General features: G+C 34.1%; 1 protein-coding gene across 2 annotated transcripts in view; it reads left to right on the top strand.

Annotated features, from left to right (window-relative positions):
• Positions 1-17,162, top strand: part of Mip (Myoinhibiting peptide precursor) — a 471,548-nt gene that overhangs the window by 433,213 nt on the left and 21,173 nt on the right. Inside the window, exon 4 of one of the 2 annotated variants that reach the window (XM_081738692.1) lies at positions 12,073-12,175. In XM_081738692.1, coding sequence (XP_081594818.1) covers positions 12,073-12,175 — 103 coding nt within the window. Of the gene's footprint in view, positions 1-12,072; positions 12,187-17,162 lie in introns of both variants that reach the window. The other variant, XM_081738691.1, reaches the window with a different exon arrangement.

Here is a 17,162-nt window from a genome sequence, read left to right as displayed (position 1 = left end):
TTTGTAGATTTAAGAATTTTTAAAGCAGTGATTAACAAACCGTCGATCGCGAGCTATTATAGTTCTCGTCATCCGAATTAGCGTATGGCATCAGTCAATAAGCTCGCAGCGCCCTGTTACTAAACCTTCAGATAGCAATCTGATCATTCGCAATTGATTTTGTTCGTATTTGTGGACAAGTATGAATGATCAGATTCCCTGCTGAAGGTTTAGTAACAGGGCACTGCGAGCTTATTAGCTGATGCCACACGCCAATTCGGGTGACGCGGACTAGAGTAGCTCGTAGGGGCATATTCCGTAGATCGCGTTAACGCTCCTGTTAACTAACCTTGATTCCTTCACTGAGCTGACACTAACGCCAGGGGGCGCTGACGATCAGAATTACTTGATTAACAGCCTCATCTCACAGTTCATTGTATACGCGTGGGGTTTTGCATGTTATGTTTCTCATGTGAGTATTAGACAATTGCTAACTTGGATATTTTGATTTCATACTTATCAGTAATGTAAATTTACAGGCAATAAACAAATTTAAGATTTTTGTTTTAAAGTTGGTCACTATTTTGGTTGGTAGCTCACAGTAGGATCTAAAAACGGCACGGTAAGTCAGAAGCTTCATAAGTTTGGCTACCAATGATTTAAAGAAAGTTGTAGTTGGAATTGTGTTAACAGTTGACTGTAAATACTGTATGAAAGACGATAGAGACATTACAGTTAAACTCTATTATGTGACAATCCAATAAAAGCAAAGTTGTCATTACTTGTTGCCCCAATATCATTCCTCATATTATACCCTTAGTTTCTACAATAGTTTGCAAACCTAAAAACTTTTCTTCATATGATTTTCAACTAAAAGTAGAATTATACATAACTAAATTAGTTCCTTGTAAAATAATCAATTATTCATACTAAAATTTTTAATACAATAGGAAACTTCGTTATTATTCCCATTCTTCTCTCGACACTGAACCTGAAAGCTACTATGTAAGAATTTATCTGATTCTTTAATTCTTAATTTAAAAAATGCATATCAGATTACAATACATAGAAATTTCACCTAGAATACTTTTTTTTTTTAAATTAAAAGTGGCTTTGAAAATTAGTAAGTTCTCTTCTACGACTTCTATTCATCTCAGTATGATTATTTTGTTTCTCTAACAGAATAGATTTTATATAATGAAAGCTACTTTAGTGTGAAGTCTTAGTAATATTCGATAATTTATACGAATTACTCTAAAATAAGCGGAAATTTGAAATTTCAGAGATAATGAAACTGAATACAAATAGCTGGAGGACGAAAATATCAACTCAATTTTCCTTTGCCTTTCTGTTATCGTTTGCGTTTAATAAAGAGAAAGCGTTTACTCTGCTTACTGAAAGTTCTTTTATATCGCAACTGTTTTCGATTAAAATGGTTCTCAGTCTATAAACCACAAATTCGATAACAACACATTGAAATTAAAGAGGACGCAACGCACTTGCAAGAGAGCAATATTAAAACTCTCTTCGTTACTTGAACCTTTCTCAAAGACAACTTATGAAATAATAACTTCCTACAAAGTGGAAAAAAATATTTATTTAATTTGACTAAACTAATTCGAGATATGTCAGCATTGAAAATTATGTATTTTGTAGTAATTAAATATAAAACATGTTTACCGATTAGGCCGCATCCTTATAAAGCGGTTACGGTTTCGTTATCAACTTGAAATCTTTTTCAATTCCAAAATAATTTAAAATAGACCCCTTAAATATGTATATTGATTCAGTTTTTAAATTTACTATCCCTTTTAAGCACCAATACTGTATGAGACGTGGACCTACAGTTTAAAATGAAATCCGAATCACTATAGTATGTTCGAAGTTCAGTGTTCTTCCACCACGAGTGGATACCTGTGTACCTAAGGAGGGCGCGCAAGCCACTTGAACAGAAGGTACCGTCACCTTTAGCCTAACCGGGATAACTGTGGGACGTAAAACTCAGAGATTTCCTTTCATTTTTTGACCAGAAGGTATGATGTTCTTGAATATAGTTTGCTGTTTATCCTCCTTTCGTCTATTTGTAATTCAAATGTATGGTCTTGTTTTATCCTTTTCATTGGTATACATACCTACAATAGAACTTAAAGTTTACAAGAATATTGATTATATACATAGAAACCTCTTGCAGATAATATACACTAAAGCACTTCGCAGTTGTTTCACACATAAAAGAAGGTAAATTACTATTTTATGTTACTTTCTCTCGAGAAAGGACATCAGACTGATATCGAAGCAATATTCAATTTGTAACTAAACGTGGCTTAATTGTTGAGAACTTTTTTTTTATTTTAAAGTAATTTACCTGTCGAATTATATTAATTTAATTTGAAGTTATCTCAAACAATACTCCATAGAAACAGCATTACTTTGAACTTTGAAATATAACCTGAGATAATAATGATGTAAGTAATCAGGAGCAAACTGAAAGAAAAAGGAAGCAAGTTAGGCAGAATCTGTGTATACTTAATGTTAAAACATGCCGGATTTACTGGTAGAACAGAGAAGCAGAAAGTAAACTCTGTCACACTGGTTGTTTACGAATAGGATTAAAAGTTTAAAACCCTAACCACTGGATTACGCTATTAATTTAATCATATAATCATATCGATACTGTAATGATGACAGGCTATAATTTGAATAGTGGAACACGGGTTAAAACAAGTGGTTATAAAACATGTATCAACTCACTTCCCACAAGAAAACAAACTACTGACCAGAAAACGTTACAAGGATGGTTACAAAACATATTTTGGCATTTCAGTTACCAAACGTGTATTGGGATCATAAATATCAAAGGTATAAGGAATACTTCATTCACCTGGCATATTCACCTGCAGTATACTGTAAAAAAAAAAGATTTTCTCGAAACAATCCTTTATGTAACGTGATAAATTATTGAACTGAGCACAAATCAGTCCCGACTTGATTTATTTGACAATGTCTTGTTTTGTGGAGACGAATATTCGATTTTCTTACGTTGTACCGATAGAATCATATAGTAATGAATATACATTTTGTATTCTAATTTAAAAGACGAAGAATTTTATCACACTAATTTGCGTTATTTTTAATGGATTGTTCTTGTCAAGTTAAAGTCTATTGTCAAAAATAATTTCTGCATATCTATATATACAAAGGAGTTCACTCATTTTCATTTTATTAGCAACTTTGGCTATCAGGAAACAATACGAAACGCTAGTTTATCTAGTAGTTTGTAATATAATTATAGAATTCTATTAGTGTTACTTTCTAGTTCTATCCGTTACTTTAGTCTAGAAGATCGTCACTTGAAATTCTGCTCTTCACTAATACTCTACACAAGAATGCAACTCTAGTTGCCATTCTAACGAATAAATGCTTCTTTTCGAGTCATTAGCTAGACCAGTTTTGTTTATCCATTTCTTTTTTTGTTTTATTCAAAACTCACAGTACCAAATGATATTTTAGCAATAACGTTATTCTTTTGAATGCTCATCGCAAAATTTTTGAATTAATGCTTCAATAATATGCTGATAACATCACAAAGAAACTATTTTTTGATAGTATTCTGATTGTGCCTTTAAATACTAGTTAATTGCGTCATTCAACAGTTTTATTGCATGAAGTCTAAGATACTCAAGACTAGTTTAAAAAATGAAATGAAATCTTTAAGCTTTACATTCCACGCCTATGCCAACTAGGATAAAGGAGATTGTGATGATGACAAATGAATAAAAATAGTAGAATGACGAAAGTGGGAGGAAACGGGAGAACCCCGACAATACTCACGTACATGGTGTTTGTCCACCACAAATCTCACTTTGCGCAAGCCGGGATGGAACCAAGTACCCCATGCACCAGAGGTGTACGCTCTATCACTGAGCCAGCATCGCTCTCTTAAAACTAGTTTAAATATAACTACAACAGATTCCAAAACGTGAAGAAAATTTATAGTAGGGATACACGGTTGATTTTATGCTGTTCTCAAAAGCTACCGGAAAGTGCTTTCAAAGCTGAAGATGTTTGTCAGGAAGAGTATGAAGGAAAGAAATATAACTTTCACCCAACTCCGAAGGAAAATATATCACTTACAGCTTAGTTTTCCTTTTATGACCACAGCCAAATACTTGTGAAAATATTCTTAGGGGAGTTTGACAGGGATGCTGTCTCTATCCTACATTATTTAATATCTATGTATAGGAGATTGTAAAAAAGAGCTGACAAAATGAAGACAGCATTCCGGTAGAATGATTAGGTATATACGGTTTGTCGATGATGTGGCACTTGCCGAATCTGAAGAGATAATCAGTAACATATTAGAAAACTTGATGAAGGGCTGCGAAGAATATGGGATTAAAATAAATGTGAGAAAGACAAAAGCCATAATGATCGGAAGAAACGGGTCAGTATCAAATATAGAAGTAGGAAAGGAGAAAATAGAACAGATGACAAGTTTTCGATACCTAGGTAGTATTATTAGTGAGGATATGAAGTGTGAACGTGAAATAAAAACAAGGGTAGGAATCGCGACAGGAGCCTTTAGGGGGAAGAAAAACCTATCTTCAGAGATCTTCAATAAAAAGTTAAGAAAAAGACTCATAAAATGCTTGGTGTGGAATATTGTGCTTCATGTGACACAAATATGGACATCAGGCAAATATGATGAGAAACGACTGGAATCTTTCGGAATGTGGGTGTGGAGAACAAGGCAGAGAATTAGCTGGGGTCAAACGGAAAACGAATGAGAGGGTGTTAGAAATAGTTTAGAAGAATATGAAAATTTTAGATATTATTAAGAAGAGGAAGAGAAACTGGTTGTGACATTGGGAAAGAAGGAGCTATATCATGAGGGACGTGACAGAGGGTATGGTTGCGGGAAAGAAAGGGGGAGTACGAAGGAGACTATAATGAATAAACGATATCAAAACAGAGAAATCGTACGTGAAAACGAATAGGTTAGCGGAAGACCGTGCGTCACATGCATTTCCGAAACGACAAATGTACATGCCATGCGTTTCTTAACGGAAAATAATGTTACCATAAATCACTTAAAGTTAGGTCCATTCATTGCACGTCTGCACTTTCATATAATACGATGTTTAATGAAACAGTTAGTCTGGCAACCATTTGTATAAGCGAGAGAAAACAGATTTACTGCCAGAGGGGAGAGACCACAAATTACCGTAACAATTTCATCAGTCTGCTGGTAGTGAGTTCATAAACTCAATAACTAGTTTGTGCACTGAAATAGCCCGGCAGCATTTCTACATTGGAATTGTGGTTAGCCACACTAATCTGCTCGTTTGAACACTAACAGAGTCATAACGTTTGATTTACGATTGAAAATTTCAAGCTATATGAATCGAAGTGATTGCTTTAAAATCACCTTTCAGACAATAGTAATTTCTTGTAACTTAAATTAGGTTACCTCTTTTATTTTAAAGTTTAAAGATAACGTACTATGTGTACTTGTATACATAAAATAAACTATACGGATTATATAGTCAATGTTTCTGGTATCGTCACACTATAAAGAGCGACAAATTGTAGAGAAACAATTAAGAAATTTGTTATAAATTTCAGCCTCCCAATAAAACTAAGAACCTACAAAAGAACACGAATAGAGTAATCTAGAGAAGTAAAAGATATAAGATGCCATCTTTAACTTTAATATTTTCTCGAGGTATAGATTGACTTCAAAATATTGGCAAGCGTAAGTGATTTAATTATGCACCGCACATGATGCAGAGGAAGATGGAATATTTTATTTGTAAAATGCTAATACCAATAATGCATATCATGTTTGTTTGTTTCGACATTTACATTTTTAACATCATATGGCGGCTATTAAATTTTTAAAAGTAGGATTTATTTAATCAAAAGTATATTAAACAATATTGAAGAGAGAATCGTTACTGTTACTTTATGAAAGTAAAAGGAAAATTTGACTAGTGTTAGTAGGTTTAAATTATACTTATCTTTAACTATCGCAAATCGTATTGCACCAGTAATTAGAACTCCTCTGTTCACTATTTATATAAATCTGGAAACCTTATTCTTATTTTAAATCGAACTTGATTCTTTAATTTTCTTTATAATATTCTCCTTTGAATCTTACAAATTCCTATACTTAATTATTCCTTCTATTCTTTGTCCTTACGAGATATAATCCGTTTCCGTGTTCCTGCACTTCGAATATTATCTAAGAAGTTGCGACATCTGAATATCCAGACTCCGGAAGTACGTAGAATTATCTCTGACCTGAAATATCTTTATAAAATAGTGAATGAAGACTAAAGATCGGAAATATTACTTCAGGAACTATCCTTACGTGTCCCTTTCCACATCACCCGAAATAACCAGCTATTCCATCTTGCCCGTCCTAGGTTGGCAATTATACAGAAGTCTCTTTTCTACAGAATACCAAACTGTTATACTCAAGTAGCAACTGATGTGGGCATTTTTTCGAGCTACCCGGTGTTTCGTAGAGCAATTAAACGAGTTTTGACGGAATGATATTACTTTTACACTCGTTTTTTCTGACACTGTTCTATGTTGTTTTTGTTATTTTTGTCTTGTGTTTTTTTGTTTCTTTTCTTAACATTTCCCTGAGCAAAATGGCAAAGTTACGCTGTATCTGGGAATTTGTTCAATAAATAAATAAATAAATAAATAAATAAATAAATAAATAGTATCTTAGAAACATGTTATTTAACTTGATAACATCTTGTTTATCTTGATATCTCACAGACTATCTATTATTAAACTTAAGCTGCATCAGTATGTGCATTCTTGTGCATTCTTTTGTGTCATTTCTTGCCAACTCAGTTATTTCAGTGCTGTCCTACTCAAGTAGAATGATTACATCAACAAATCTGCCAATATAAAAACAATCTGGAATTACTTCTTTGAGATTATCTTGAGAATTATCTTACGTTTTCGATGGTGGGTATCAGTGTCGGACAGGAACACTCAGAGCTAGGCTGAGATGGAAACTTAAAGGGCCGATTCATGGACAAATTTATGTAAACATTTTTCTCTTTTTAAAAGAAGTTTTTAATTTATTCATAGTATTAAGCATAGTTATACACAAAACGACTAGGACGAACTACCGTAAATATTACATAGCACATAATAATAATATAATTACAGGTAACAAAAATGTGAATGTAGGATGGATAAACTTACAGTAGTTTACTTATTACAATACAGGCAGAAGGAAAAAATACCATTAAGTACAATTGAATCGTTGAATTCGAAAACCGATCATCTCCATCGAAGCTAATTTGAGAGGAGTGACAAACAAAACTAAATTAATCAATATGTATCTGACATATAGGGTTATTTCCATCTTTGGAAAGTAGAAAAATGTCAGTTCTACAGTTCGACAATAAAACACCTTTATGTGCCAGATGCATATTCACTAGTTTAGTTTTGTCTATCACTACTATCAAATTAGCTTCGATGGAGATGACCAGTTCTCGAACTCAACGATTCAATTGTATGATTATATTAAATTTCACAGCAAGAGTAATTGTTTAAGACCTGTTCAGATCTTTACTATTTTCCTTCGAATAGCATCTTAATCTACAGGAAAATGCTGCACGTATTCAGTACTAAGGAGCATTAAATTTCCCAAAAGTGATCTCAGTTTTGATTTAATTATCTTCAACTTAGCATTCACAAGTTACTGGCTTAGTTGGAAGAGCCACATAATATTTGTTCACTAGTAGAAGTATCCTTCAGATTCTTCAAGTAATCTCTGTAATGAATCGCAAATTGTTTGAGTTCACGTGACAGGGTTTCTTTACACACACCTGTATTTTCTGCTAATGTTTTCAGGGCTCCATCTGGTAATCCATTTTCTTTATTTCTTCAAATCTCTTTGGGTTCAAACAGGCGCAATCTTTCATTAAGTGTCCACTCGGAATAAACCTCTCCTCGACGCCTTTAACGGGGTGTCACAAATTCTGTAGACGATTTAGACTTGATCCTTCTTCCACTTGGCTTCTTCTTGCAAAGACAAATCTTCATCAGAGCAGTTCTCATCAACAAGTGTTTTTTGCGCTGAATCCTTTTCGTTGCAAAATTAGCATCCCCCTTAGATGAAGTTCGTTTTCATTCCATTCTCTGTTAAGATTTTCCGAAAACATTTTAACGTTTCCATTCAGGTAAGAAAATTTCTCCCTGAGTGACTTTAAGCTTGTTGCTAGGGTTTGGACCACTTCTCACTCCATTAAGTAGTCCATTTTTGGGGACAGTGGATAATTTGAAGTTCGTGATGTAAACCCTATATAGGTCTGTGTAAAGAGCTTTCGTCATTAGAGTTTCCAATTCAACCATTTGCCTCATAAACTTCTTGCTCTACCTGCTCTGCTCTCTTTGCACCTCATGTGCATATAATATTTTAAATTAAAATAAAAATAAATATGGGGTTATTGAGCCTTCCATACAAAATCCAAATATCCTGTCGCTCTATCAAAATTGTGAACGTTAAATACTGTTTTCGGTCTTACAATACAGACGATACGCTGATCTTGTCAAACCAAAATAAACTTATACAGTAAAACCTGTCTTCAACGGACCCTTTATTAAACGGAAAACTGTCTTAAATGGAAATATTTCACGGTCCCATGAATTTTGGAGAAAAAAACGTGTAAAACGCCCTTCATTAAGCGGAAACTGTGTTACGCAGACAACGAAAAGAAAAATAAACATTTAACGGAAAATTCTGAGTTCCGGACTACAGCGTATAGAAGATATTTAGACATTCTAGGAGACATATACATTACACTGTCTGCGATAAAATATTCGTTCTTTTGTTAAATATTTCTGGACAGTGTTGACCTTCCCCAACCACTACTCATATTCACCCCCACAAATTGTCCTTAATCCCCGCAACTTAATCAAGAATCATACGAAATATCGGAAAGAAGAAAACGAGATAGAGGAAGAAGAGGAATACGATACCGAGTTCCAAGAAGAGTGTAGAATAAATACATATCAAGATTATTTCAGAAGTTTAAAGGAACTGCAAAAATTTGCCTTACGAAAAAATGATTCTGATTCACTTAGTATAATTTCTCAGGCTAAAGTGTACTCGTATGCGGAAAGTCAAGCAGCCAAGCAGCAAACGCTGCTTGTCTATTAGAAAAATAAAGAAAACATGTGCATAGCATATTTTGTATTCATTTTATTTTTTTTGTGTATTTATTCGTAGAAGAAAGAAGTATTGTAATCGAACAATGTACGTAGAGCAATATATTTTCTCAGTATGCCCCTTTATAAGCATGTATTTTTTTTAAAGAAAGGAAAGGTCTACCTCCACTAAGCGGAAACCTGACTTAAACGGAAATTTTTGCAAGTCCCGCTCGATTCCGCTAAAGACAGGTTTCACTGTAATTTCATAACTATTGAATAGTCAGCCAGACGGAATGTGAAGATGTCTTTTAGCTATGTTAAACGTAATTTACGTCTAAGTTGGATATTAAAATTCTGAAGAAAATTTTATCAAAAAAATTCAATTTTATCTACATACTTATGACTACTAAAGTCAATTACATTAATAATAATAAATAACACTATAAACAATAGAACACAACATTCTTGCCTTAATTAACATCTAATTTCCTACCTGAGAGCACGCAGGCGCTAGTTACGTTGAGTCTCAATGCTAACACTATAACATTACCACAATCAAATAACGCAAGAGATATAGTCATACAGCCGTCTCAAGGCCAGTTGTGATAATACTAGATCAGATCGAGTTGTTAGATATTACCTAGCAGTGCTGGCACCCGCAACGAGAAGAGCACGGCGATTTGATAGCATATAGTCTTTAAATGATCTACTCAAATCGGCAATAGCTCTGTTATGTGATATTTATTATAAAGACAACAATGGAAATTTTAACTAAAATTGTCTTGAGTTCAATATAACTAAACCTATTTTATTGGGACAAAGGGGCGCCATAAGAGGGTGGCCGTAGGCGGAGATTTCCGCCTCGCCACCCTGTTCAGTCTGACACTGGTGGGTATTTATAAGTACAACTGCTTATCTTTTTTCATTCCAATGATAAATGAGTGCAAGAAAATTCGAATGGAGTGAGAAATATATTCAGTATCGAGTGTCTAGACTCAAATACTGACTATGTTTCTTGGCCAAATATTAGGAATCAATTCAACATCTTGTACCATATGTAAGCGCTTTTAAGGAGAGTATCGAAGATGTGTATCATGTCTATCAAGTAGTCAATTGTTATACACTACCCTCACTAATAATAGGGTCACCTGTTTTTGATTAGTAAATAGTTTACAGTTGATGCTGAGGCGTTTAGGCTAGCCATCTTTTCCACCATGACATTTTTGTTATTTATAACCAATAAAATTAGATTTATTACACACACTATCTTCTTCGTACGCATATTGAAAAAATGTTACTCATGTGGAGTTGATTTCTTCAAAGACAACATTTCAAGTTCGATACTTCTCCTTAGTCTACTCCATATTAGCACAATGCAACTTGCAAGAGAAACTCATTTTAAGTCAATCGCCTACCTACCAAGTGAATTTTTGCGTCACCCAAACTTAGCCCAAAAATACTTGCGTGCTATTAAACATATTCGTAAGGAGTAATAAATTTATGGTAATTCTTTCTTCAGTTCCTTTCATGTATTTTGAAATATTTTTAATTTTACTTTTAACTTAAAATAGTTAAACAACGCTAGTGTAAACCTTCACAATTGTATCTACTGGGCACCTGAAAATCCTCACGTTCATGTGGATAGGGCAATGAATTTACCGAGGGTTGTGTGCTATGGTCTATCATTCTTGTCTATCGTTTCCTAGGTCTCGTTTCCTATTCTTGTCTACCATTCTCGTTTCCTAAGTGCCACTTTGTATATAAGTATTTCATTTCCTTACACCATCAACTTGACGTTGGGCATACAGTTATCTTTAAAACAATAACGCATTTCCATTAGATTAAAATGACATTATTTCAGATGTGATTGGAATGTTTTAAGACGTCTTGTAATTTAAAAATGTTAGTACTTACAAGATATTGCGATGAATATCCTTCAAAATAGTACCATCCTACCTAAACACACCGTTACAACGGCGTTTCATCTTCTGGAAGCATTTCTGAAAATTACATTTCGTAAGGGTGTGGAGAAATTTCTCCATGTTTACCTGGATGTTTTCAATTGTGTCAAATCTCTTCCCTTTCGGCGACAATTTTATCTAGGAAACAGGCAGAAGTCGGCACGAGCCAAATCAAGCACTGGAATGTTGAATTTCGCCAGAAATTCTAGACTAATAACGTGCAATGCGTCGGTGCGTTGTCGTGGTTTAAGATCGAATTTTTGTCTTTCCAGAGGGCAGGCCTTTTCCTCTGCAAATTTTCGTGCAAACGCTGAAGGACACTTTTGTAGTATTCCTGGTTGACTGGCTGCCCCCTAAGGGAACATTCTTGATGCACGATACACGTACAATCGAAAAAACACCATCATTCTTCACATTCGACTTTCTCGCGTCTTCTTTCGTCCTGGTGAACCTGAGTTCTTGCACTGAGAAGAGTAGACCTTTGTTTTTGGGTCATACCCATAAACCCATGTTTCATCACCTGTTATTAACACATTTAAGAATTCTGGCTCCGTTTCGGCTCGATTAAGCAGGTCTTGGGAGACTTCCAGTCGGAATTGTTTCTGCTTTCCTGACGACAATTTCCGAATGAATTTCGCGGACACTCGATGCGTGTTCAAATCGTCAGTTAAGATTGACTGAACCACATAGAAACTTAATTTAAGGGACAATTATATCAACTCCACTTGAGCAGTGCGCCACCTGTTTTTAAACTTCTCAATCTCAGATCGTATATTTCCTCCTATTTCATTTACTTCAAATAGTTTTCATAACGTATAAATTCATATAAATTCATTAATAACATAATACCCTTAATAATATTTTAATGCTTACTTTATCAAATAACAAACTAATAACAAATTCGTATATTTACTATTCACTTACATTTATTGTGTTGAATTTTCTTCAGGTTCATGGGGTAAGAGAGAGCCAACCTGGAATAATTTGAGAGGGCTTTGGGGAAAGCGATCAGACAACAACTGGGGAAAATTGGCAGCCGTTTGGGGCAAAAGGTCTGTAGAAGGTAAGCTTATATATATGTTAAACGAGTGTCAAATTTTTACAATAGTCTTATAATTTTCTTAACCCTTATCCGGGCAAGACATTTTTGTAACGTAAACGGGCAACCGGGGCCTGTGAGGCCCAGTATATATTTTAAGTGCAGAATACACAAAATCAATGCCTATTGTCAACTACTGTTCAGACTAGTCTAGAATGTACCGGTATATATTTTTGTCAAGTAGTGAAACTTCGTGCCACGCTTTTGTAAGCCGACCAAGCAGAATAGCAAATCCGGTCCAGGCATTTTTGTAACGTAAACGGGCAACCGGGGCCTGTCAGGCTCAGTATATATTTTAAGTGCAGAATACTCAAAATTCAATGTCTGTTGCCGCATACTGTTCCGACTAAAGGTTACTATAGTCACGTGTTCAATATATAATTATGTGACAATTTGATCTAATATTTGACAGGAATTTCACTAAAGTTATACGGGGCCTCCTAGGCCCTGGTTGCCCGGTTACGTCAGGAAAAGGTTTTCAAATTTAAAAAAAAAAAAGCTTTACCAACTCGATATGTTCATGATTTTAACTTCGACGAAAGATAGAAGAATTCAGTATTTTATGTCTTCGAAATATGTATGGTTATTGAGAAATTTTAGAAAAATGAAGCTACTGGGCCTGGGAGGCCCCGGTTGCCCGGATAAGGGTTAAACATAATAAGAGACAAATTAGGAAAAATCATATAATCTCTATACAGGGTTGTCCAAAAGTGTGGAAACACAATAATAAGTGGTAAACTCTTCAAAATATAACCAAAGTGACAACGAAGGTGGAGATTAGGGATGTGAGAAATCTTTAAGAACACTTCAAAATGAGATCTGCCATCTTGAATTTTACGCAACTATCTTAAATAGAAACCATACTATATGACTCTTTATTTTAATAACAAATTTTAGCACAAATTGAATGATATCGTTATGCTTGGTCTAGCACCAACCATTACGAAGTTATGACTGTTTCTGTTGTAGCCATATCCCCAACGAAAGAGATTATTCATACCGCTAGGATCACTTACTATTCAGTGTGTTTTCCACTCCTGTCCATTGCCAGATGAATTCTGAGTTCCTAGTCACCCAAAACTTGCGAAAAGTGGCAGCTGTAATGTTGACACATGCCTCAGCAATTCGTTCTTTGAAATGCTGAATATTTCAAACTTTTACTGCATCAGATCACAACTGGCGAAAATTGGCAGCCCTGTAACCCTTTCAGCAGATACCTTCACAATTGCGAATGCAGAACACAATACTTATAAACGTTGTGATTTCCAATGTATTCAACAGATGGCAATTCAGTACCTGACAATTTATCATTCACACACTCAGAAATGTGGTTGTACCTAATTTGTGTACTAAAATCCTTTGATTGGCATTTTTTGATAACTGAAAGTAGCATTCACAATTGTGAGAGTATGTGCTGAAAGAGTTAAAGCAAAAGGTCTGTAGAAGGTAAGTTTATATATGCAATTTAAAAAGAGTCAAACTTTTTACAATAGTATGATAATTTCCTTAGACATAATGAGAAACAGGGTAGAAAAATACAGGTAGGTACTTTTGAATTAGTTTGTATTATTTCAGAATTACAGTAATATGAAAAACGTAATCCCAGTTCTGATTCTAGTGAGAACGTAAGAAATATGTCATCTCATACATAGATACTTACGAAGCAGATTATCATTACCATCACACACATTACTACCATCAATTTTCTAATTTAACCCAACACAAATTACTTACCATACTTTCAAGGATTCATCAAGTCATGGTTCTGATTCTTTCACTTTCGTCGACTGTAAAAATTGTTCAAAGATAATAAAGAGTTTCAAGACAATCTGCTGCATATTTGTACTACATAAATAAAATACTCTGTATAATACATTCAAGAGAGAACTTTAAAATATTATATCCTTACAGTTTTGATTCGTGCGAATTATAATAGATTAAATAGTAATAACTTTCCAGATTGAAGAAGAAATCCTCCTTCTGTGTATTGAAGAAATGTAGTTCCTGTATGCTCAATGACAAATGGGATATATGCAGAGTATGAGTATTCATTCCTTAAGCTAGAACTTATAACCTAAACATAGATAACAGAGATCTTCTGCATGCGAACAATTAAAAAGACTGAAAAAGGATAGTGAAATCGGAATTGAAGATGAAGACAAGTGAGACAACTCAAGCAGAGTACTGACTTCTCTGACGTGACTTCATAATGAGAACTATGATTGGGAACTTCACTTCAGACAGTCGCTGCTTCCTTGGACTATGGCTCGCCAGATGCTTGTCTACATGAATAGGTGGTTTCGGATCGTTCGATGCACTTTTTGATTTCTACTGAACACCCTTTCGAAGAGATTTATGACCAACTATTAATTAGATGAAATCCTAAGACTGGACGCCCGACTGCAACTGGACTTCGTTCTTCTTCTTCACATTCACATTGTCGGTTTTCAATCTTCTCTGGTATTTGCCTTCGTCTTACACACGAACACTTCTTAGTCTCCTCGCTTTGAATCTGTCAGTCTAGCCCTTCTCCTTAAAACCAGACCTCCGGAACTATTTAAACTACCAGGGTGTCAGGGTGCCGGAAATGCTTTTTTAAACAAGAAATAACAAATTGTTTCACATGTAGATATAGGAATAGGAAATTGTCTGTTTTATTAAAAAGTTCATTGCAAAATGCGTGCCAATGCTCGTTACATAATTTCCTCATCCGTCTTAGTCTAGGCGACTGCTAGAGAGTATTTGCATGTTTACTGTCAACTGCTCTGACAGTTGCTAGGTGTTTTGATATTTTAAAATTTCATTGATTTGAGCATATACTTATTCTAACTACATGGTGCATTTACTTCACATTTAAAAAGTTAATATTTACCTCAAATTAAACGTTTAAAAGTATTATGCTGTCTGTTTTACTGTAATTCATGTTTTAAATAGCAATTCATGAAATTGTTTGCTAAACTTTGAGTCCAAATTTCAAATAATGATTAATAACTAAAGAGCCAAACATAATGGAAAGATATTTCACATGCTTACTAATCAATCACATGATTAATATCGACTACATTCTGTACATCAAATACAGTATTATGTTCTTATGATCAATGTTGTTTCAAAAGACAAATGGAGGACGAAAAATGTGATGTTTTAGAGTGAACTAAATGGCAATTAACTTCAAATTTTGATGTTGAAGAACTATATGCATATGTTTACGTGATATACCTTTAACTTCTAAAAATATTTTAGTCTCTTGTGATATTTCTTGAATTTATCATTTAAAAGCTAAAACTCATGGAATATATAAAGAAGAACGCATTTTAAATTGCTACTTTTCAAATTGAAAAATTATTCATAATCAGTAGCAAATGCAGAATTTCTGCTACACTAGGCAAATGCACTACTCTTCGTAGGGATATATGCTTAATCTTATTGAAGTCGGATATAAGTGTAATAATTTTCACAGTATCATCACATAGCCCAAAAATGTTAAATTAGTTCTCTTGTATGTTGCTATACTTTGTTATTAGACCTATATGTCTTCTAGAGAGATTCTGTTACCAACATTTCTAATGAGCTACTGACAAAGAAATGAAACCAAATTCATATCTGCCGCGTTGCATCATGTACTTTTGAGGCATTACCATTTATGATCCTTCCTACTATTACTTAAAATACTTGCAGCCTATACTTTAACTATTACACTCATAACGTTTACTCGCTTTCAAGTAATTCCTTTTCTTGCATTCCATCATTTCATTTTTCTCCCCAGTGAATACAAACTGCAATTTCGTTTTCTAAAGAGTAATATTTTGTAACTCCAAGCAGCGACTTGAGTGAAGTTTATTGTCTCTTTCAACATTGGTTTCATAAGATGTGATATCTACCTAAAGTTGGAGTCAATTCACTATTAGGGGTTGTATTTTACGTACATCAGCTCTACTTTTATTGTTGTATTTTGCATGGGAAATAGTTTGATGCAATTCAACTCACATCGAATGAGATTCGAAACAAGTGTTGATATGTACAGCGGGGGACACTTCTAAATGGTACAGCCATATGGAGATTTACGGCTAAGGTGTACCATTTAGAAGTGCCCCCCGCTGTACATCTCTATCCTATGGCCCAGTTATTGAGGAAGCAATTAAGCCCAATTAACGGATTAATGGCGCACAATTCTGCGGAAGTGTATGACAAAAAGATGCACGTTTAGTCCCAGTTATTACTGAGTTCATATGGGCTTAAACGAAACACACTCAACACTTCATTTCATTTTAAACAGTCATTTTTCATTCATTTTTGAAAGCCATATTTCGATTAGAAGTGGTAATACTGCAAACTACTTCTGTTCACCATAAAAAAAGAACTGAGTAGCCGATTAAGTAATTGTTTATGTTTTACACTGATCACGTATGACTAAATATTATAGTTTTTTTTTTTTTTTTTTTGTAGTAAACCATATGACCACATATGGAGAAAAATAATGAAAATATGTATATGAAATATTATTATTTATGAAAAAAATACTGAGTGTAGACAGATTTTGCGAAGTAATTTATTAAAATTCTCCTAAGTGTATGGTATGTGTATAGAGTATTAAAGTATAATTCGAGATTATCTGACTGGATATAGATGTTTATAGTAATTATATTATACATGACAATATAATTTATCGAATATCGTACACATTATTCTGAAATAAGAAAATAAATGTTTGTTAGCTTTCCTCGTATACAAGTTCACACTAATGGTTCGGCATATTTAGAGGTAATTGTGTCAACGATTCCGCAGTCCAGAAGAGTCCGAAATTTATTTAAAATATTTTAAATGTGCACTTTAAGAAGGGAGACACTTCAAAGAAAACAGGTGGTTTAAAAATATGTTAGAAGTGGGGTGTTGCCGGAGTCTATTCAGTCCGAAAGACAAAATTCAGTATGTAAACTCCC

Source organism: Thermobia domestica, chromosome 14, assembly GCF_964235325.1.
Source record: "Thermobia domestica chromosome 14, izTheDome1.hap1.1, whole genome shotgun sequence".
In the NCBI taxonomy this organism is placed as follows: domain Eukaryota; kingdom Metazoa; phylum Arthropoda; class Insecta; order Zygentoma; family Lepismatidae; genus Thermobia; species Thermobia domestica.
This window is presented reverse-complemented; position numbering and strand designations above follow the sequence as displayed.